We start from the raw sequence: 20,128 nt of genomic DNA, 5'->3' as shown, positions 1-20,128 counted from the left end.
TTTTTTTGTTACCAGGAATCAAACTCTGGTCCTTGGGCTTCGAGACAAGTGGTGGAACCACTGAGCTAAATCCTAGGCCCCTCCCAGTACCATTTTTAAAAATGGAAGAAAGAAGAGCTGGGGCGGTAGTGACAGTACCTACTTCATAGGTTGTGAGGGTCATGTGACTGCATACAGTAGAGTGAGCAGTTCTCTGCCGGGGTGTGTGTGTGTGTGAGTGACTTTGATGCCCAAGGACGACATTTGGCAATGGCTAAAGGTATGCTGCTTGTCACACCAGTGCAGGGGCAGGGCTCCTGACACCTAGCAAGTAAGTAGAAGCTGTGGAAGCTGCTGAAAACTTACTGTGCAGTTAGAGCCCCCATAACCAAGTGTTTTCCGTTCCCAGATGTCAGTAGAGCAGAGGTTGAAAGACACTGATATAAACAACACTAAACACAGGAAGTGCTGTGCAAGTTTGTTTTTCAGTACTGAGGATTGGACCCAGGGCCTCCACACTAAGCTATATCGCCTAGCCCCTTTTTTTATTTTTCACTTGAGAGAGGGTCTCATGAAGCTGCTAAATTGCCCAGACAGGGCTGGAGTGCTGGGGTTATAGACCCAAGCCACTACACCCAGTGCTGTGAAAGTTTTTGCTAAGTTAAAGGACTCACTGTCAGATACTGTGTCATACCTTGAACCTATGATTTCTCATTAATCCTCACAGTGATGCTATGCGTAAGAACTTATTAGGACCATTTTAGAGATGAGGGTACTGCAGCCCAGCATGGTAAAGATATTTGCTTAAGACCTTTGACAAGAAAGTGGCAGGGCTGGGGATGTAGCTCAGTAGTGCCACACCTGCCTGGGAAGCACAAGATCCTGAGTTCTATCCCTGGTACCAGAAAAAAGAGTGGCCGAAGTGGGGTTCAAACCCCCTGCCACCGAGGTACAGACTTTTAACTGCCCTGTTGTCCTGCTGTTCCTTGGTGGTGGCATGTGGGAGGGGTCCCCAGAGTTTGTGACCCCAAGGTACTGAGAGCCCGTGTCTTGCCTCTTCTGCCCCAACACACAGGGTCATGGGGTCCTGGAGATGCCCTCAGGTACTGGGAAGACAGTGTCTCTCCTGGCCCTGATCATGGCCTATCAGCGGGTGAGTGAGCCCTGTGCCACGGAGGGGAAAGCGGTGCGGGGCTGGATGGGGACTGAGCCGCTTGGCCTTGGCAGGCTTATCCACTGGAAGTGACCAAACTCATCTACTGCTCCAGGACTGTGCCTGAGATTGAGAAGGTGGGTGCTCCATCCTGACCCCCGCTTTCCAGTGTTGGTTCTTAGCAGCCTGGGGGACCTTGGAGAAGAGGTGGGCGGGCGGGGGCTGGCAGGGACTTGTGCTTCCGGTGAGGCCAAGTCCCTCACTCCACCTCTTGAGCAGGTGATTGAGGAGCTGCGCAAATTGCTCAACTTCTATGAGAAGCAGGAGGGTGAGAAGCTGCCATTTTTGGGGCTGGCTCTGAGCTCCCGCAAGAACCTGTGTATTCATCCCGAGGTGAGTCCCCTTTCCTGCCCCTGGGCCTCCGCTTGGGGTTGAGGAAACAAGGAGCAGGAGTGAGAAGCTGCCATTTTGGGGGCTGGCTCTGAGCTCCCGCAAGAACCTGTGTATTCATCCCGAGGTGAGTCCCCTTTCCTGCCCCTGGGCCTCCGCTTGGGGTTGAGGAAACTGGCACCCAGCCATGTGTCCCAGATTCCTGGACCAGACCTACTGGGGGTACAGAGGGGTCATGCACGAATTGCCTTTCCACTGCACTTTCTGATTATCCTTCATTGCCCAGCGAGTGCAGCTACAGGGACCCTTCCTGTGCACTTCTGGACACGTGATAGCTGCCACATGGGCTGCACTCTTCCCTTCTATAAAATGGGGACAATTAAGCTCGTACCTCATGAGGTTGATGAGATTGAATGAGATGATGTAGTTGAAGCCCTGAACACATACAAAGAGCTAAAAGAATGTCAAAAATTATCATGAAGCCAGGCCCAAGGCACATGCTTTTAATCCCAGCTCTTGGGAGCCTGAGACAGGAGGATTATAAACTCAAGGCCAACTTGGACTACATAATGAGACCCTATCTTAAAAAAATAAGGGCCAGGGATTTAGCTCCATGGTTCCACCATCTGCCTCGCAAGTACAAGGTCCCAAGTTCAATCCCTGGTAACAACAACAACAAAAAAAGTAGCTCAAGATGATGTTAAGGGCCAGGGATTTAGCTCAGTGGTTCCACCACCTGCCTGGCAAGCACAAAGACCTGATCCCTGGTAAAAAAACAAACAAAAAACTGATACTTGTGTACATAATAACATACAGTGTAGAATACTTAAATTCTATTACAAAACGGATGTATTCAGTGTGTACCAGGCGCTGCTCTAGGCACTGACATGTGACAACTCATAGTGCACTTATCCAGCACATTATTTGTAAGAACATACAGCTGACGGCGACAAAACAAAGTCGGTGCTGATGCACTGGGGAAGGGGGAGCAGAAGGGCTGCAGCCCCTGAGCTGCCCTCTAATGAAGGAAGAGGCTTTGCTCTCTGGAAAGGCCTGGGAGGAGGGTCCAGAGCAGGTCCAGGCAGCGGGTTCTCAGACTATGGGGCAGAAGCCCTCTGTCTCTTCAACCTCGCTGAGCAAGGATCCGTGCATTCTGGCGAGTCAAGGTTAACTATTGCCAACCTCCACACGAATTTTCTTTAGCAGTAATTTTAAAATTTCTTTTCGTGGGGCTAGGTGTGGAGCCCAGGCCTTGTGCATGCTCTGCAATGCCCTGCGTCCGAGCTATACCTTAGCCCACAGCTTCATGTTTTAAAAATATGGGTTGAGGGCTGGGGATTTAGCTCCGTGGCACCACACCTGTCTTGCAAGTGCAAGGTCCTGAGTTTGATCCCCAGTACCAAAAGAAAAAAAAAAAAATACAGGTTGAACATCCAAAAAGTCCCAAATTAAAATGCTCCAAGATCTGAAACTTTTTTCCTTGGTGTTTAGAGGCAAAGTCTTGCTGTATAGCTCAGGCTGGCCTTGAACTCACTATGTAATGCAGACTGGCTTTGAACTCCTGGTGATCCTTCTGCCTCGGTCTCCCAAGTTCTGGGATTACAGGTGTGCGCCACCATGCCAGGCCAGAATCTGAGACTTTGAGGGCCAGCATGACATCACAAATGGAAAACACACCTGACCTCATATGACAAAGTCAAAATGCAGGTGCTCTCAGAATACTGTGTAAAATTCAGGCTGTGTGTGCAAGGTATATGTGAAACATAAATTGTGAATTTCATGTCTAGATTTGGATCCCAGCCCCAGCATATCTTATGTGTATGCAAATATTCCACAGTCTGAAAAACACTTCTGGCTCCAAACTTTTTGGGTTAAGGACTCAGCTCCCTGGGTCTTGTGTTGTAACTGTCTCCCCTCAGGCCTCTCAGTACCATCCCGGTTGTCTTAACTGATATCAAAACAGGCTGAGGTTTCTGTTGTCTAAAAATCCCAGCTGGCCTCGCGTCCTGGCCAGCTGTGAGGCGTGGAGGGATGGCAGCCTGTCTCTGCGCTGAGATGTCCCCGTGCCCCCAGGTGACACCCCTGCGCTTTGGGAAAGACGTGGATGGGAAATGCCACAGCCTCACAGCCTCCTACGTGCGGGCACAGTACCAGCAGGACACCAGCATGCCCCACTGCCGGTTCTACGAGGTGTCTGGGGGCCCAGGCTGGGGTGAGGGGCCAGGCGCGTGGGGCAGCCAGTCTCCCTGACCCCCGCCACCCTGTCACCTTGGCCAGGAGTTTGATGCTCATGGGCGCCAGGTGCCCCTTCCCGCTGGCATCTATAACCTGGACGACCTGAAGGCCCTGGGGCAGCGTCAGGGTTGGTGCCCGTACTTCTTGGCCCGCTACTCGGTAAGGGCCTGTTTGCCACTGTCTGTGCCTGTCTTTCCTTGTGCTACTTCTGTTGCAGTGGAGAGTGGCAGGACTCAAGTTGGCACTGGCAGACAGGCCAAAGTAACTGTACCCTTCCGCCCCCCAGATCCTGCACGCCAACGTGGTGGTGTACAGCTACCACTACCTCCTGGACCCCAAGATCGCTGACCTGGTGTCCAAGGAGCTGGCCCGCAAGGCTGTCGTGGTCTTTGACGAGGCCCACAACATCGGTGAGGAGGGAGCCAGGGTGCGCAGGTGACAGCCCTGGTCCCTGCCCCCCAGCCTGCCTGAGCCCGGCCGCCCCCTCCCTAGACAACGTCTGCATTGACTCCATGAGCGTCAACCTCACCCGCCGCACCCTCGACCGCTGCCAGGCCAACCTGGACACCCTGCAGAAGACGGTGCTCAGGTGCGGGCACAGCCGGTACTCTCCCCACTCCCTGTGCGGCCCCCGTGTACATCAGCCCGTCCCAGCCCCGCTCGGTTCCCCGCAGGATCAAGGAGACCGATGAGCAGCGGCTGCGGGATGAGTACCAGCGGCTGGTGGAGGGGCTGCGGGAAGCCAGCGCGGCCCGGGAGACGGACGCCCACCTGGCCAACCCCGTGCTGCCCGCCGAGGTGCTGCAGGGTGAGCGCCGCCCCTCTACCCAGCACCACCTGCCTCGCATCCCCGCACTGACCCTGACTCCCTGCAGAGGCGGTCCCCGGCTCCATCCGCACGGCCGAGCACTTCCTGGGCTTCCTGCGGCGGCTGCTGGAGTTCGTCAAGTGGCGGCTGCGCGTGCAGCACGTGGTGCAGGAGAGGCCCCCCGCCTTCCTCAGCAGCCTGGCCCAGCGCGTGTGCATCCAGCGCAAGCCCCTCAGGTGTGCGTCGGGAGGGGACACCAGGCCCTGGCCGGTCCTACCGCACAGGCGGCACAGCCGGATGAGAGCATTTGCCGGTCGTTTAATGAAGGCGCCTTTCCCGTGGGAGGCCCCACCACCCCAGGGCGGGGGAGAAGCAGCGCTGATGCCCTTTCTTTGGCATGGGGACAGAAGCTAGGGCCTCGTGTGCTAGGCCATCGCCAGCCCCAGCCTGCCCTGGGCATGGGTGAGGGTCTGCCAGACAGGCGGAGAGGGGCTCCGATGGAAGCCGAGAGCAGAGCCGTGAGGCCCGGCAGGACCCGAGCTGGAGGGACCTGTCCTACCCCAGTGCGTCTCCTGCCAGGACCGCTTTCCCCACCAGGCCCGAGTGCAGGCCGGGTGCTGGGGCTGGGGAAGGAGGGCGGCTCTGTACCTGCTCTTTGCTGCCTTGGGTCTTAAGTCTCTCCTCCTTCAGTTTCTTCTTTTGCAAATGGGTGGGGAGTCACCTGCACCCCACAGCTTCCCGTGGTAGTTATGAAAAGGCAGCAAAGCAAATAACTGCCCCCCCCAGCTCGGGTGTCCCCAGTGTGGGCACCGTGCTGCCGATGAGGGCACAGAGGCTCTGAGCGAGGCGTCCCCTGGAGTCAGCCCCGGCGCGGTTCTCGGGACTGAAGTCCTGGCTGCTTTGATCCTGGGGTAGAATGACGTGGCTTTGCCTGTCCCCCTACCCCAGCAAGGGTCTTGTGAGGGCAGAGAGGCTCTCAGTCACTCACGACGTGTTCCTCACACACCTGCAGTGTTCTGGGGACACAGTAGTGACCCTGACAGCCCAGGGCTGCCCGCATGTGGCTCACAGCCCAGTGGGGAAAACAGACTCGCCCCCAGATAGGGACAGCCGAGGGGGGGCAGAGAGGACCGGCTCCTGGGGTGGGGGGCTGTGTCCCTCTGGACATGGAGCACTGTAAGGCTCGGTGTAAGGGTGTGGCCCTGAAGCCGTGCGGGATTAGTGTGACTCTGTGACGAGCGACCGCGTGACCGGGGTGCAGCCTCACTGCTGTGTATGCGCCACCGTGTACTGGGGCTCCGTGGGGGCAGAAGTTCCGGGGGATGTGGCCACGTGCCCCGACTGAGGACGAGGGTCCTAACCCTGCTCCCTCTGCCCCGACCGGGTCTCGCCTCCCCAGATTCTGTGCCGAGCGCCTCCGCTCTCTCCTGCACACCTTGGAGATTGCCGACCTCGCTGACTTCTCCCCGCTCACCCTCCTTGCTAACTTCGCCACCCTCGTCAGCACCTATGCCAAGGGTAAGCGCGCCTCCTCCTGCCTCTGCCACCCCCGCAGCAGAAATCAGAGTGAACGCCAGGGACCCGGGCACGGGAGCAGGCTTGGGATTTGGCCCTGTTTTATGTTCTCATTGAGTGACTCTCGTGCTCAGATTTGTATCTCCAAGGGCTCCTTGTGCCTGCAGAGAGAAGCAGGGGTGGGCCCTGGTGTGAGACTAGGACGAGGACCGCTGTGGGCTCGGCTCACTGCACCCGATGGCAGGTTCGGGAAGGGAGGGTCTAGGACAGGTTTCACTTTAGAAGGGTTCCCCTAGCAGGAACTGGAGATAGCAGTTGGGGTGGAGGAAGGGACCTGAGCAGGGGCGGGGACCGAGGCACAGAGGAAGGGTGCTTTGCAGATGTGCAGGAGGAAGAGACCAGGGTGAGGGGCACAGGATGATGCTCGCATTTCTGGCCTGCGGGGGGGAGGCTCCGGTTAGTTTCCATCCCCTTCCCAGCATTAAGCTGACCGAGCTCAGTGTCATCCCTGTGGATTACTGGTCTGTCCAGGAAACCCGGTCAGGCCTGGGCTTCACCTGGGCAGGAGGACGGGTCCTCTGTGCCCTGAGTGTGCACGTGCACACACACCTGCAGCGAGCCCTTCTGCTGCCACCCTTTCTCTGCCGGCCTCCCGCTCGGCCCTGGCGGCTCTTCCCCCCGCATTTCCAGTCTGCCAGCGTCTCCTGTTGTCTCACACACTTCCCGCCTCGTCATCCCAGCCGTGTCCCTTCATCCTCACTCCTCAGCTCGCAGAGACCCCTTCCAGGAAGTCATCCCTCCCCTGCAGGGCCCAGCTCAGTGCACTGGGACCTCCTCCTGACTGCACTGCCAGCTTCTGTCACCGCTGTGTCTTCAGCACAGGGCTGGCACGGGGACTGGCTTTATTTCTAAGTGCAACTGCATATGCAGCAGACACCGGGCCCAGCACTGTGGAAGCGGCTGAAAATCCAAAGACCTCACCTCCAGGGCTGGGGATGTGGCCTGAGACCCAGCGCCTGTCTAGTACCCTGGGACCCCGGGTTCCTGGCCCAGCACTGCAAAAATAGAAAACCAAAAATCACCTGTAGCCTTTTGGAAGTTAAGCTCTAGGAGGGAAAACCAGTAAGAAAGACTCAAATAAATACACGGCCACATGAATTCCAGAAAATTCTTGCTGGCAGCACACAGGCCGGCAGGGCTGCCCGGAGGAGGCCTTTGGAGCAAACAGGCCACCCTGGGACACGCTCCCCAGGCTATGTCCAGGGCAGCAGGGGCCAAGGCTGAGGTGAGGGCGCCCGCTGGGCCCCAGGGCTAATTCTGGAAGCCGGAGAGGAAGGGGCGGGAGCCAAATGGGGATTCCACAGGGTTTCTGTGGCTGCAGCAGAACCGGTTGGGGCAGGGGAAGCCTTGGGTTTCAGGTGGGTTTTGCAGGCAGGCGGTGGGGCCCCTCATGCCCTCTGATGCTGGCAGTGTGGGGAGCTGAGAGCCCAGGGCTCTGCTACACCTGCCCATGCACCTTTGCACAGCAGTGGGTGCTGCAGAGCAGGCTGGGCCTCCGTGCAGGGTTTGGAGCTGGAGCACCGGGCTTGGTCCCCTGTATTCCCTCGGATGCGGTCTGGGTGTGTTGTGACCGCAGCGAGGCTCTCACCTGCCCTTGCCCTGTAGGCTTCACCATCATCATTGAGCCCTTCGATGACAGGACCCCGACCATTGCCAACCCCGTGCTGCACTTCAGGTGGGCCCTGCCCCGGGGGTGGGAGTGGACCTTGGGCTGGCCTGGCCTGGTCCTCACTGCCCTGTCTGCTGTTCAGCTGCATGGACGCCTCCCTGGCCATCAAACCTGTGTTCGAGCGCTTCCAGTCTGTCATCATCACCTCTGGGGTAAGGACCCTTTCTGTGTCCCGTCCAGTCCCCAGCCCTTCACCATGGGGGTCCTGCTCACTGCCCAGTGTGGCTGCAAACCCTCTTGCCACCCCCACTACAGACACTGTCCCCGCTGGACATCTACCCCAAGATCCTGGACTTCCACCCCGTCACCATGGCGACCTTCACCATGACGCTGGCCCGGGTCTGCCTCTGCCCCATGGTGAGTGGGAGCACCAGTGACTCCCGGCCTCGGTGCTCGTCCCTGAGGTGGGAATGTCACCTGGTCTTTGGGGCCTGGGAGAGGGTTTAGAGAGGAAGGTATAAAACGCTTGCATTGCCCAGGCCTGGCAAAGGGAGAGGCAGGTGCCCAGTGGCGTTTGCCCTCCTGGTCACAGCCCTCATCCATTGCAAAGGGTTCTGAAGAGGCCAGGGGTACGGCTCCCAGAACTTGGGAAGCGTCACACCGCCGGGCCTGTCAGGCCGCTCCACACTTAGGGGTGACTTTGTGCTGAGCTTAGAAGAAAATGTTTTCTGAGCTTTTGATTTCCGGAATTGCCTGTCTGGACCTGTGCACTGGTGATGACCACCCACTGCCTGCTGGTGGTGAGGGCTGCCATGGGGGCCCTGGTGAGGCAGTGTTTGGGATCGGGCTGCCCGACGGCAGCTGTCGCTGAGAAGTAAGGCCAGACTCCGCTTTCTCGGGGGTTGATACGCTGCATGACCCTGGGCAGGTAACCCGCCTTCTCTGGGCCTGGGTCATCCATCCCTGTAACACAGGTAAAAGGTGGCTGAGGGTGCCCTAGTGACACAGTCCGTACAAAGCTGAGTGGCAGTAGCAGGCTGGTGGCACTTGGGCCGCTGCCTCACTGTTGACACATAACCTTCTGCTTGCTCCAGATCATCAGCCGCGGGAATGACCAGGTGGCCATCAGCTCCAAATTTGAGACCCGGGAAGATATTGGTACACAGCCGGGGGTGCCATCTGTGGGTCCCGAGAGGAGAGGTGGCAGAAGGGCGAGGTCATGCTGCCACAGACACCCCCAAATCCTCCCCTAAGAGAGTGTCTAGCTCTGGTGTCTGGGTGTTGTGGGAGGCCTGGGAATGGTGACAGGAGGACCACGTGACCATGGGGGAGACCCCCCTTTGTGTCCTGGCTCCTAAGGTCACTCGCCGCAGGTGACACAGCCCTTTCTGCACTCGTGTCACTGGCTGTGACCAGTCGGGTGGCCACTACTCTCCTCAGAGGCCAGGAGGGAGGAGAGGCCGGGTATCTGGTAGCCACCTTCTACCCAGCCTCTGTGGAGTGGCTGTGGGCTCCAGGTTCAAGTCAGTAAGGAGGGAAGCCCCGGGCAGGAGAGGGTTCAACCTTTGGCCCCCCACAGCCGTGATCCGGAACTATGGGAACCTCCTGCTGGAGATGTCGGCTGTGGTCCCCGATGGCATCGTGGCCTTTTTCACCAGCTACCAGTACATGGAGAGCACTGTAGCCTCCTGGTATGAGCAGGTACGCTGCCTTCTCCATCCCGGGTGATGTTCGCGCTGCTCTGCCCAGGGGGGTCACATGACAGGACAGCGTCCAGCCTTTGGAGTAGGTGGTACCCAGCCCCATCCCTGCACCTGCCAGGTTCGGAACTCAGTAGCCTGCCTGGCACAGCCTCAGAGGCACCCCCACTCTGTGGTCCTTTTGGGGTCCCCCCAGCACATGCTGCTTGTGTGAAATGCCGCTGTTGGGGAAGGGTCTGGAGAGCCTGTGGTGGGGCAGGCGTTCTGCAGGCAGGGTCACCCCCGTGGGGAGCTGGGGGAGACACCTGGACCCTCTCTGGGCTCAGCTGGCTGAGGACAAGCACGGCTTCCTGGTGAACAGGGCAGGCCCAGGCATGGGGAGCTTGCCCCTCCCAGGGCCCTGGCTCTGTATAATGAGAAAGAGGCCTTCTGAGCCCAAGGGCCATTTGTGTCCCACTTAAGACCCCTTGAGTTTCCTCCTGGGTACTCTGAGGTCCTTGTCACATCTGTGTCTGTGAGGGGCCTGGAGCTCACCTTGGGAAGGTGTGAGGAGGCATTAGGGTCACCCCTTCCCATCTGCAAACCCACTTGCTTCTGTGCTGTTTCCGGAGGAGAGCTCCCCCCCGCAGCTGCATGGGGGCCTGGGTGCTCTGGACCCCTCTCTGCCCCTCTGCTGTGGGGCTGGGCGTGCACTCAGCAGCCTCTCCTGGGATCTGCCTGGCACACAGCCACTCCCTGGGCCCCAGGCGCCTGGGCCGTGTGCCCCCTACTGGCCTGCTCCCTCCCACTCGGCTCACTGCCGTGGGGCTGGCCAGCTGTCTCCTCCCTCCCTGAGACTGCAGTGGGCAGGCCCCTCGCATAGTCGGCCATGGTAGGGTGGGCTAACCATGTGCTCTACCCCAGCACTGCCGGCCCGGCCCCTGTCCCTCCCCAGGGCATCCTGGAAAACATCCAGAGGAACAAGCTGCTCTTCATCGAGACCCAGGATGGGGCTGAAACCAGTGTTGCCCTGGAGAAGTACCAGGAGGTGAGAATACGGTCTGGGGCAGGGGCTGCGGAGGCTGTGTGGAGGGGACAGGAGTGACATGGCCTGCGCCTCCGTCCCCACCCCCAGGCCTGCGAGAACGGCCGCGGGGCCATCCTGCTGTCTGTGGCTCGAGGCAAGGTGTCCGAGGGGATCGACTTTGGTGAGTGGTCTGGTCTCCCCTCGGGGTCCCCAGCACAGCCCGGCCTGAGCAACCCTGACCCCGCCCCTCCGCCGCAGTGCACCACTACGGCCGCGCCGTCATCATGTTCGGTGTCCCCTACGTCTACACCCAGAGCCGCATTCTCAAGGTGGGTGACTGGCCGCTGGGGTGGGAGGGCAGGGCACGGCACGGCGGGGCACATAGGCAGCCTGGTCCCCCGCCTGCAGGCGCGCCTGGAGTACTTGCGGGACCAGTTCCAGATCCGCGAGAACGACTTCCTCACCTTCGATGCCATGCGCCACGCGGCCCAGTGTGTGGGCCGGGCCATCCGGGGCAAGACGGACTACGGCCTCATGGTCTTCGCTGACAAGGTGGGCGTTCGGGACCCACCTCACCTCCGAGCCATCTTCTGGGGGCCGGGAGGGTTGGAGGGCCGGGACATGACGCCGGCCCCCTCCTCCTCCCCAGCGCTTTGCCCGGGTGGACAAGCGGGGCAAGCTGCCGCGCTGGATCCAGGAGCACCTCACGGATGCCAACCTCAACCTCACAGTGGACGAGGGGGTCCAGGTGGCCAAGTACTTCCTGAGGCAGATGGCGCAGCCCTTCCACCGGGTGAGCCCCCTCCCTCTGGCCTGTTCTGTGTGAGGGGTGCTCTCTCTGGCTTTAAGAACATTTCCAAATTTCCACATCCTGGCCCTCGGGTCTCAGACCACAGTCCCCATTGACACCTCCCTGTCCCCTGCAGGAGGACCAGCTGGGCCTGTCCCTGCTGAGCCTGGAGCAGCTGGAGTCTGAGGAGACGCTGCAGAGGATAGAGCAGATCGCACAGCAGCTGTGAGCCCGGCGCGAGGTAAAGGTACCCGGGGACTCACGAATCTTGTTAGTTTCTTTGGTTTTTTTGAGACATAGTGAGATAGTCTCACTATGTAGTCCAAGCAAACCTTGACCTCAGTATGTAGCCCAGGCTGGCCTCAAACTCTTGGCAGTCCTTCTGCCTCAGCCTCCCGAGTGCTGGGATTATACCTGTGTGCCACCACGCCCGGCTCTCCCGAGTCTTGCCTGGCTCACAGGGGCCCCGCCTGGGACCCTCAGGAGGACATTCCTCATTGCCACATCTACAGAATTTAATCACAGGAGGGAGGGAGGTGGGAAGCACACCCGGGGCACCCAGGTGGGGTGTCAGGATGTGCCAGAGGTGGATGTCACCGGTCCTCCCACCCCTTCCTGAGAGTCTGCAGCAACTCTGTCCTGTCCACCTCAGCGGGGACTCAGGTCCTGGGTGCTGGCGCTGAAGGTCCGAGAGGCCTCGCCCAGGGGCCGGCTAGGGAGCTGGGGACAGGCACAAGGGTGAGCACAGGCAGGCAGAGCTCTGTCACCGCCTGTCCCCCCAGCCGGCCGTGTGTCCCTCACCTGCGTCCCCGCGGCCCTCTGCCCATCCACGTTCAGCACGTTGAGTGACATGGCTCTCTTCATCCTGCAGACGGGGCCAGGGGGAATGGTGAACCCCGGGAGGGTCCTGAGCGGGACACACCAGGTTCTGCCGACGGCAGGGCTCTGGGGACGGAGTCCAGCACTCACCCGGCCGCCCCTGCCAGGCCCTCGCCTCGGAGCCGGGAGACCAGCTTCTCACTGCCTCGCCGGATGGACTCGCGTAGCTTAGAGAACGAGCTGCTCCGAGGAAGGGTCTGCGGAGGGGACACTGGTTGGTCCCCAACCCCGAGGGACCGTCTCCACCCCGGGGCCCAGCCCTTCCTCACCTCCTGTTTTGCGTCACCAGCCGTGCCTGTGCCCGGACCTCCTGGGGGGACAGATGAGGACATGAGCGGGGACATGGCACAGAAGCCCCTTGGGAGGTGGCAGGGAGGGCGCAGCTTACCGAGCAGGCCCTGCAGGTCCTGCGGACGCAGGATCTCCTTGTACAGCACCTCGGCCTGCTGGTACTTGTTCTGCTTTATGTAGGCGGAGGCCTGCAGGGGGCACAGTGGGGTCGTCTGGGGCATCTCCGGACCCCTGCCCTGCCATCCCTCCTGCCATCCCTTCCTCCAGCGCCAGCTCAGGAGGAGGCACCCCCCTGATCCCTCCTGCCATCCCTTCCTCCAGCGCCAGCTCAGGAGGAGGCTGGGCTCCCCATCCACCTGGAGCAGGGCAGGTGGCTTCCTGTCCCCACTCTCCCCTGGCTAGTGACACTTCTGCGCCTCCATCTCCTCCTGTGCCAACCAGCGGTGACCACAACTCTTACCTCAGAAGGCAAAGTGCTAACTAAGGAAGGGGTTATCCGCCGTCAGCCAATAAAGATCTGGGGCTGCACTGTCCCGGCCACCTCGCCAGCTTCCTCTGTGCTCGACCTGCTCTGGACCTGGTGCTCCTGGTCCTCGGTGCCCAGGGCCTCCTCCCGCCCAGGCCCTGCTAGGACAGCTCCCGGTGCCTCAGCCTCCCAGTGCCTGTCGGGTTTCTCTGGGTACCCAGGGCAGGAGCCCAGCAGCCGCTCGCAGCCTGCGGCCCTCACCAGGTTGTTCTTGGTCTTGGCCACATTGGGGTCGTTGGGGCCCCCCAGGGCCTCGTAAATGCTCAGGGCCCTTGCATAGTGCCGCTCCACGTCCTCAAACTTGCCCTGGTTCTGGCAGAGCAGGGCCAGGTTGTTGAGCTGCTTAGCCACATCCGGGTGGTCGGCGCCCAGGACCTGGGATTGGGGGTCATAAGTGGTCACTGGGCCACATGATGTTGCTGCCATGTAGGGTCCTGAGTTTGGGATTAAGGCATCGAAGTGGAGAGTGACGTGAGGCCACGTGGTGATTCAGGGGTACAGGTAGGATGGGAGTAGGTCAGGTTGGGGAAAGGCAGGACCAGGTTGATAGGAGGGGAGTAGAGGTCAGGCTGAGAGCAAAAAAATGGAAGTCCGGTCAAGGGTGGCGGCCAGGGGACTGGCAGTCTGGGCTCTGATGCAGGGCACACTACCAGAGGCACCACGGGATCCGGGTCAGTGCGGGAAGTTCAGCACAAAGACAAGGGTCTCACCACACGGCAGGAGGGCGCACCTTCTCCCGGATCTCCAGGGCGCGCTGGCACAGGGGCTCCGCCTCCCGGTACCGCCCACGCTTCCCATACAGGACTGCCAGGTTGTTGAGGGTTGCGGCCACCTGCAGGCAAGAGGGTGGCGCAGAGTAGAGATGGGCAGGAGCAGGCTCCCTTACCCCCTGGACCTCACTTACCGCAGGGTGCTCAGGCCCCAGCGTCTGTTCCCGGATCTGCAGGGCATCGTGGAGAAGGTCCGTGGCTTCCTTGTACTTGCTCTGGTCCCTGCAGGGCCATGGGTGGAGGGGATTGGCCAGGCTGGGGCCACAGGCTGAGCAGGACATGGGTGGCAGCCCCCAGCTGCCCATTTTGGGGCTCTGTTTCCCAAGACTTGGCCAAGCCTCTGGCTAGAACCACACTCTGTTTTTTTGTTATTTTTGTTTTTGCAGTAGTGGGGTTTGAGCCGGGGCCTTCGCCATGAACTACATCCGAGCCCTTTTTTGTTTGAGACAGGGTCACTGAGTCACTCAGGCTGGGCTCGAACTTGTACTCCCGCCTCAGCCTGGGATTACAACATGCCTGGCTCCGAGACCTCTGCCCGAGCCTCAGCCACTTCCCCAGATCTCCAGCCTCTCTCCCCGCATTTTCCTGTCACCATCCCATTCCCCACCCCACAGCCACTCCAGATGCTGTGTAATGGTGAAGGGGACGCCAGGATCCTCCCACTGCCACCCACACGGGTCCCTGCCCTTCTTGCCCAGCCAGTTGCTATCTCACCGGTACACCAGGGCCAGGATGTTGAGCATGGTGGCCACGTCAGGGTGGCAGTGGCCTGAGCTGCGTTCCAGGTCCTCCAAGGCCTGGCGGCACAGGGGCACGGCAACCTCATAGCGCTGCTGGCCCGCGTACTGGATTACAAGGTTGTGCAGGGTCCGCAGCCGTGCCGGGATCTCGTAGCCACCCTGCTGGGCTGCTGCTGCTCCTGCTGCCTCTGGAATGGAGAGGTGAACTGAGTCACTGTAGGCCTCCCCACTACAGCAGCCTTGCCAGGACTGTGGGCCCTGAATTGACCTTTTTTTTGTTCGTTTGTTTCTATTCTAGGCATTGAAACCAGGGCATTGAGCTATACCCCCAGGTCCCCCTACACTGCATTTTTTTATTGAGATAGGTCTCACCAAGTTGATAGTTGCCTGGACTGGATTCAAAGTTGCCACCCTCCTGCCTCAGCCTCCCAGAGTTCTGGGATTGCAGTCAGGCTACCACACCCAGCCCAGCTACCACACCCAGCTCCTGGGCTGACTTCTGAGATGGAAATCACAAGTGTGTACCTGGCTGATGGGATGGGATGTGTCCTGGCTGGGGGACAGAAATGCCTGCCTGCCCGCCCACCTGCCCCTTGGGATGTGAATTAATCCCACTTGGTTCATAGGGTCAAGGTCACAGGGCCCCTGCCCTGCCAGCCTCCCGCCTTAACTGCCAGCTCTCCCCACTACCACGGCCACCTGCCTCATCCTCCTGCCCAGAGTCCTGGGAGACAGCCTCCACCTGCTGTCCTGGGGCCCCCACACCCACCTTTCGGCTCCTCCTCCTCGCTGGGGAACAGGGAGGCCAGGCTGTCTCGGCGAGGGGGGGACTCCGGTCGCTGCGGAAGGGTGGGAGTGGGGAGCAGTGAGCCTGGGGCTTCTGGGAGATGGGGTCCCAACTAGGCCTGGTGTGTGGGGAGGACTGGGGGCTTCTTTGGAGTTCTGATGGGCTTGGGGGGGGGCCCAAGGAGGATCTACAGCACCTGGCTCTCCTCGGGGGGGTCATACTGCCGCAGCTGCCCCAGGAACTGGAGGTGGTTCTTCTCCTCCTCCAGCTGGGCCACAGCCGCCTCGCTGGCCCACAGCCGCTGCCGGGTCTCCTGCAGCTCCTCACGCAGCCACGAGTTCTCCTGCGCCAGCCTCCGAGCCTGCGCCCGCAGCCGCTGCTTCTCAGCCTCCAGCGAGCCCACGTGCGCCGACAGGGCCAACAGCACCTGGTGGGGAGGGACCACACTTCCAGACTGGCCAGACTGCCCTGGCCCCGAGCACCCCGTCTATCCAGGACCCCAGATTCTGCAGAGATTCTGCCTGTGCAGCTCCAGGGATGCCCAGGGGCTCCCCCGGCCGCTCTGGTTTCACTACCAATTCAGTCACCCCAGGGCTCTCAGTTCTACAAGAGGGGCCCATCTGGTTTGGGGGTGCCTGGAACACACAAAAGCATCCTCTAGCTGGGGGTGGTGCACACCCATAATCCCAGCATTTTGGCAGGCTGAGGCAGGAGGATTGCCAGTTCAAGTCCTGCCCGAGCCACTTAGTGAAGCCCTATCGCAAAAGAAAAACTGAAAAGGGCTGGGAATGTAGCTGGGCAGTCGAGCACTGCTGGGTTCAGTCCTCAGTGACACACGCACACAACCCCCCACATGCTGCCTGGGCACCACGTCTCTGGCCTGAGGCTTCTCATTCCAGGCCTGGTTCCCCAGATCTCCCCCCACCCAGGCCGGCCGCCCTCCTCCCTGGGCCCAAGCCCATTCCCCGGGCCGGAGCCCCCCACCTGGCCGGTTCTTACCTGGGCCTCTCCTAGCCCCAGCTCGATGGCCTCCAGCGAGTGGCTCACCACCTGCTGCTTCTCTTCCAGCAGCTCCAAGCCACCTACCGGGCCCCGACCCGCCAGCGCTTCGTCTAGGTGCCCGGCCAGGCTGCGGTGTTCTGCCCGAAGCGCCTCCAGCCCCTGTACCACCTGCCTGGTCTGCCTCACTAGCTCCTCCGGGTTCAGACGCTCGGGGCCCAGCCCCATGCCGCCGAGGGCTGCCACCTGCACGGACATGGCTGGGGTGGGTGTGGAGGGGTCACTGTCAGGGCCAGATGAGCCCATCACCGGCCGCAGATTCCCAACTGTCCCCCTACCAGCTCCCCGGATGTCCCCGGTCCGGGCCGCGCCTCTGCCTCCGCCCCATCCATCCCAGCCAGCGCCTGGCCCTGCACCTGGCCTCGCCAGCGCTCATCCGGGAATATCCAGGCCACCTGAGTTTGTCCTGGGGACCCACAGCTCTGCCCCGACCACAGCTCCAAACTCCTACTATGTGGGGTTAACCAAGAGGGCAAGCACCTGGCTGCAGGTGCCCCCACGGGCCTCGGCTCACCTGGCCGGCCCTCCCCGCCCCCAGGTCCCCAGACGCCCGGGCCCGGAGCTAAAACTCCGGGAGGGGGAGGGAGAGCGGGCGGCGCCGGGCGTGCGGGGCGGGGCCAGTGGAGGCGGCCGCCTCTCCCGTGAGCTCATCTTAGGGTGCTTTTGTTGGGAACCAGTCAAGCCACTGGGGGCGGGTGGGGCCCAGGACAGGGCCAGGGGCTGGGCGCCGGAAGCTGGGAGCCTCTGGGTCGGGGGACAGGAGAAGGCCCTTGTGCTGTGGGCCTGACAGACCCGGAGGGCACAGGGGCTCCACCCTCCTCCACGGGCTGCGCCGCCAGCCCAGGGCCTGTTAGGACACACGTGCCGCAGATGCGGCCTGGATGTCACAGCAAAGGTTGAAGCCTGGTCCTGGTGGTCCCACAGGAGGGATTTTGCGTGGCCCTGCGTGGGTGACCAGAGCAGTAGCTAGGGTACCCCACACGCCTCAGACACACACAAATATACTCCAAGGGACAGCAGAACACACCTCTCTCAGAAATACAACTCACACATGCACACTTCCTTTTTATAAATACAGCACAACACTCATCTTTTCTCACACACACTTTCCCTCATTAGAAGTTCAACATAATACACGTTCTTGTCTTAGAAATAAAACACATCCATACTTCTCATAAAAATACAGCTCTTAGCCAGACATGGTGGTGCACACCTGTAATCCCAGTACTTGGAAGGCTAAGGCAGGAGAGTCACCATGAGTTCAATGCCAACCTGGAGCTATAGTGAATCTGAGGCCAACTTGAACTACATAATGAAACCCTGTCTCAAAAAACAAAAAATAGTTCAAACCGAGCATGGTGGCACACACCTATAATCCCAGCACTTGGGAGGCTGAGGCAGGAGGATTGTTGCTAGTTTGAAACCAGCCTAGGCTACACTGTGAGTTCCAGGTCAGTCTCACCTACATAGTGAGACCCTGTCTCAAATAACCAAAAAACAAAAACGAAAAGAAAAATAAAAAAATACAGTTCAATGTTGAGTGTGGTAATGCTTGCCTATTTTGTCAGCTACTTAGAAAGCTGAGGCAGGAAGATTACAAATTTGAACCCAGCTCATGCAAATTATGGAGACCCTGTCTCAAAAAGTAAAAGGGCTGAAGATGTAACTCCAGGCTGGAGTGATTGCCTAGCAGGTGCCAGGTCCTGGGTTCAATTCCTAGGACTTTAAAACAACACAAATATTTATACACATCCACATTCTCCTTCCAGAAATACAATCTAATGCAACAGAGCAGTTCAGGCACACACTGACATTTTCCTGTCAGAAACAACATCTTGAGAAAAAAGAAAAGAAAAGAAAAAGAAACAACACCTGTACACTTCCCTCTTGGAAATACAGCCCAACACAGATAGATTCTCCTCTTAGAAATAAAAGCCAGACAGGCCCCATGGTACATGGCTGTTATCTCAGAATTTGGGAACCTGAGGCAGGAGGTTCGCCATAAGTTCGAGGTCAGCCTGGGCTACATAGTGAGTTCAGGGCCAGCCTAAACTACACAGTGAGACCCTGTCTCAAACAAACAAGCAAAAAAAGAAAGATAGAAAAGCCAACTCACAGAAACTGCGTCTTACCACCCCCATAGCCCTTACCTCCCAAAATACAACTGAATCCCAAATCCCTCAGGCCCCAAGCTGCGCTTATGCATGTCACTTCCTCTCCCCCACACGCACCAGGATCCCCCCAAGCACCTGAGCCCCTCCAAGACACCCAGGATTCCCTGTGGATGCCCCCAGCTGCCCCATTTCCTCTAACCCATCCTCTCCACTCCCGTGTGGCCAGCAGGGACTTGCACACCTACCCATGAACACACAGACACATGTATGGGCAGATGGTGGGACTTGGGCTCCCTGACACTGTTGCAGGGGGGCCCATGTCCCCCCACTGCAGGCCCTTGGTGGCTACCACTGGCTCCCTGTGCACAGGTGTGTGTGTATGTGCGTGTGTGTGTGTGTGTGTGTGTGTGTGTGTGTGTGTACACATGCTCCTCAACTGCTATGGGCCCCATCCCCACAGCCCCACGGGAGCCTAAAATAACTGAGGCTAAAAATGCACTGAATTCATTCTTTCCCCTCAGGATCCAGGGCCGGGTGGGAGCTGCTTTCGTGACCCCTGCCCCGCCTCGGGAGAAATTACTGTGGCACATACTAGTGGCTGGGAAAAAACCCCAGATTCACCATTCGAGTACAGTTCCTAGTGAACACACATCACTCCCACACCGTCATCATGCCAGAAGTCTAAGTGGAATCACTGTAAGGCAGGTACTGTGTGGATTCGAGGCCCTTTCTGTAGAGGTGTGTGTGTGTGTGTGTGTGTGTGTGTGTGTGTCACACTTCACACAAGCTTCGTAAATGGCACACAGTCATCAGGAGCCACCCTGACAACTACTACCACTGTTCACCCAGTGTTGCCAATGGAACAGTGCCTGCCGCACCACTCACAATCTCGGCCATGGCTGACACCTGTCACCCACACGGAGAATCCCAGCCATGCGTCACTCAGATGCCCTTCCCCACCTTTAGTATTATTAGTTATTATTATTATTTTATTATCTTTGAGACATGCTCTGGCTGTGTAGCCCAGGCTGGCCTCAAATTTGAGATCCTCCTGCCTCAGCCTACTGAGTGCTTAGATCACACACACCTGGCTCCATCTCTCACACTTAGCCCCACACTGAGGTCTCCGCTGCACAGCACACCACCCCACTTCCTCTCCCCACACACCTCCACATCCCAGCCGGCCTGTTTCCACACAAGGTCCCTTGGTGCAGCCCAGCTTCCAGACAGCCACAGCAGCCCATGCACGATCACACACGATGACACACAACCAGAAAGTCAGCAGCAGGCACTTATCCTGACCCAGTGCCACCCCACACCCCAAACGCGCTGTGCCACCAGCAGGAAGACCGCATAGTGCACACCACACACGCCTAATCCTCGGCAGCGCCACCACTGGTCATCCACACAGCCACACGTGCACACGAAAGTTGTCCCTTCACACGATGTGTCACATACCCACAGTCCTAAGAACAGTCCAACTCCCAGCACACGCGCACACACGGGCGCACACACACACACTGCAGACACAGCCGGAGGTCACCCACGGCATTCCGTCCCTGCTCCCCATCACAGGTCACAGCCGCTCCCTGTCACACCCGCGGCGTCACAGCCTGACACTCTCCTGCGCACACACCAGTCTCAAACACCATCTCACGCCCTCTGGCAGGAGGTCCCCAAACCAGGCCACCTCACCGCAGCCAGCCGTCAGCGCACA

At 59.4% G+C, this 20,128-nt stretch overlaps 2 protein-coding genes across 7 annotated transcripts in view; one reads left to right on the top strand and one right to left on the bottom strand.

Annotated features, from left to right (window-relative positions):
* Ercc2 (ERCC excision repair 2, TFIIH core complex helicase subunit) overlaps positions 1-12,308 on the top strand; it is a 13,673-nt gene extending 1,365 nt beyond the window's left edge. For 2 of the 4 annotated variants that reach the window (XM_010614633.3, XM_010614636.3), the window contains exons 3-24: positions 1,055-1,132; positions 1,207-1,269; positions 1,412-1,525; positions 3,596-3,712; positions 3,800-3,916; positions 4,044-4,167; positions 4,250-4,346; positions 4,432-4,565; positions 4,633-4,801; positions 5,965-6,083; positions 7,746-7,815; positions 7,892-7,961; positions 8,065-8,166; positions 8,844-8,907; positions 9,329-9,450; positions 10,384-10,476; positions 10,564-10,636; positions 10,714-10,784; positions 10,864-11,007; positions 11,105-11,248; positions 11,382-11,486; positions 12,117-12,221. In XM_010614633.3, coding sequence (XP_010612935.1) covers positions 1,055-1,132; positions 1,207-1,269; positions 1,412-1,525; positions 3,596-3,712; positions 3,800-3,916; positions 4,044-4,167; positions 4,250-4,346; positions 4,432-4,565; positions 4,633-4,801; positions 5,965-6,083; positions 7,746-7,815; positions 7,892-7,961; positions 8,065-8,166; positions 8,844-8,907; positions 9,329-9,450; positions 10,384-10,476; positions 10,564-10,636; positions 10,714-10,784; positions 10,864-11,007; positions 11,105-11,248; positions 11,382-11,474 — 2,178 coding nt within the window. In that variant the 3' untranslated portion in view covers positions 11,475-11,486; positions 12,117-12,221. The other 2 variants (XM_010614634.3, XM_010614635.3) reach the window with 2 other exon arrangements.
* Klc3 (kinesin light chain 3) overlaps positions 11,621-20,128 on the bottom strand; it is a 30,850-nt gene continuing 22,342 nt past the window's right edge. The window contains exons 1-13 of one of the 3 annotated variants that reach the window (XM_033765849.1): positions 16,778-16,799; positions 16,238-16,497; positions 15,435-15,665; positions 15,221-15,290; positions 14,426-14,639; positions 13,846-13,933; positions 13,672-13,773; positions 13,143-13,316; positions 12,513-12,603; positions 12,394-12,434; positions 12,215-12,321; positions 12,047-12,110; positions 11,621-11,965 (exon numbers count right to left, since the gene is read on the bottom strand). In XM_033765849.1, the coding sequence (XP_033621740.1) occupies positions 11,894-11,965; positions 12,047-12,110; positions 12,215-12,321; positions 12,394-12,434; positions 12,513-12,603; positions 13,143-13,316; positions 13,672-13,773; positions 13,846-13,933; positions 14,426-14,639; positions 15,221-15,290; positions 15,435-15,665; positions 16,238-16,495 (1,512 nt within the window). In that variant the 5' untranslated portion in view covers positions 16,496-16,497; positions 16,778-16,799 and the 3' untranslated portion in view covers positions 11,621-11,893. The other 2 variants (XM_033765848.1, XM_010614632.3) reach the window with 2 other exon arrangements.

The sequence above is a fragment of the Fukomys damarensis genome, unplaced genomic scaffold, assembly GCF_012274545.1.
Source record: "Fukomys damarensis isolate Sample0158 unplaced genomic scaffold, DMR_v1.0_HiC HiC_scaffold_19, whole genome shotgun sequence".
NCBI lineage: Eukaryota > Metazoa > Chordata > Mammalia > Rodentia > Bathyergidae > Fukomys > Fukomys damarensis.
This window is presented reverse-complemented; position numbering and strand designations above follow the sequence as displayed.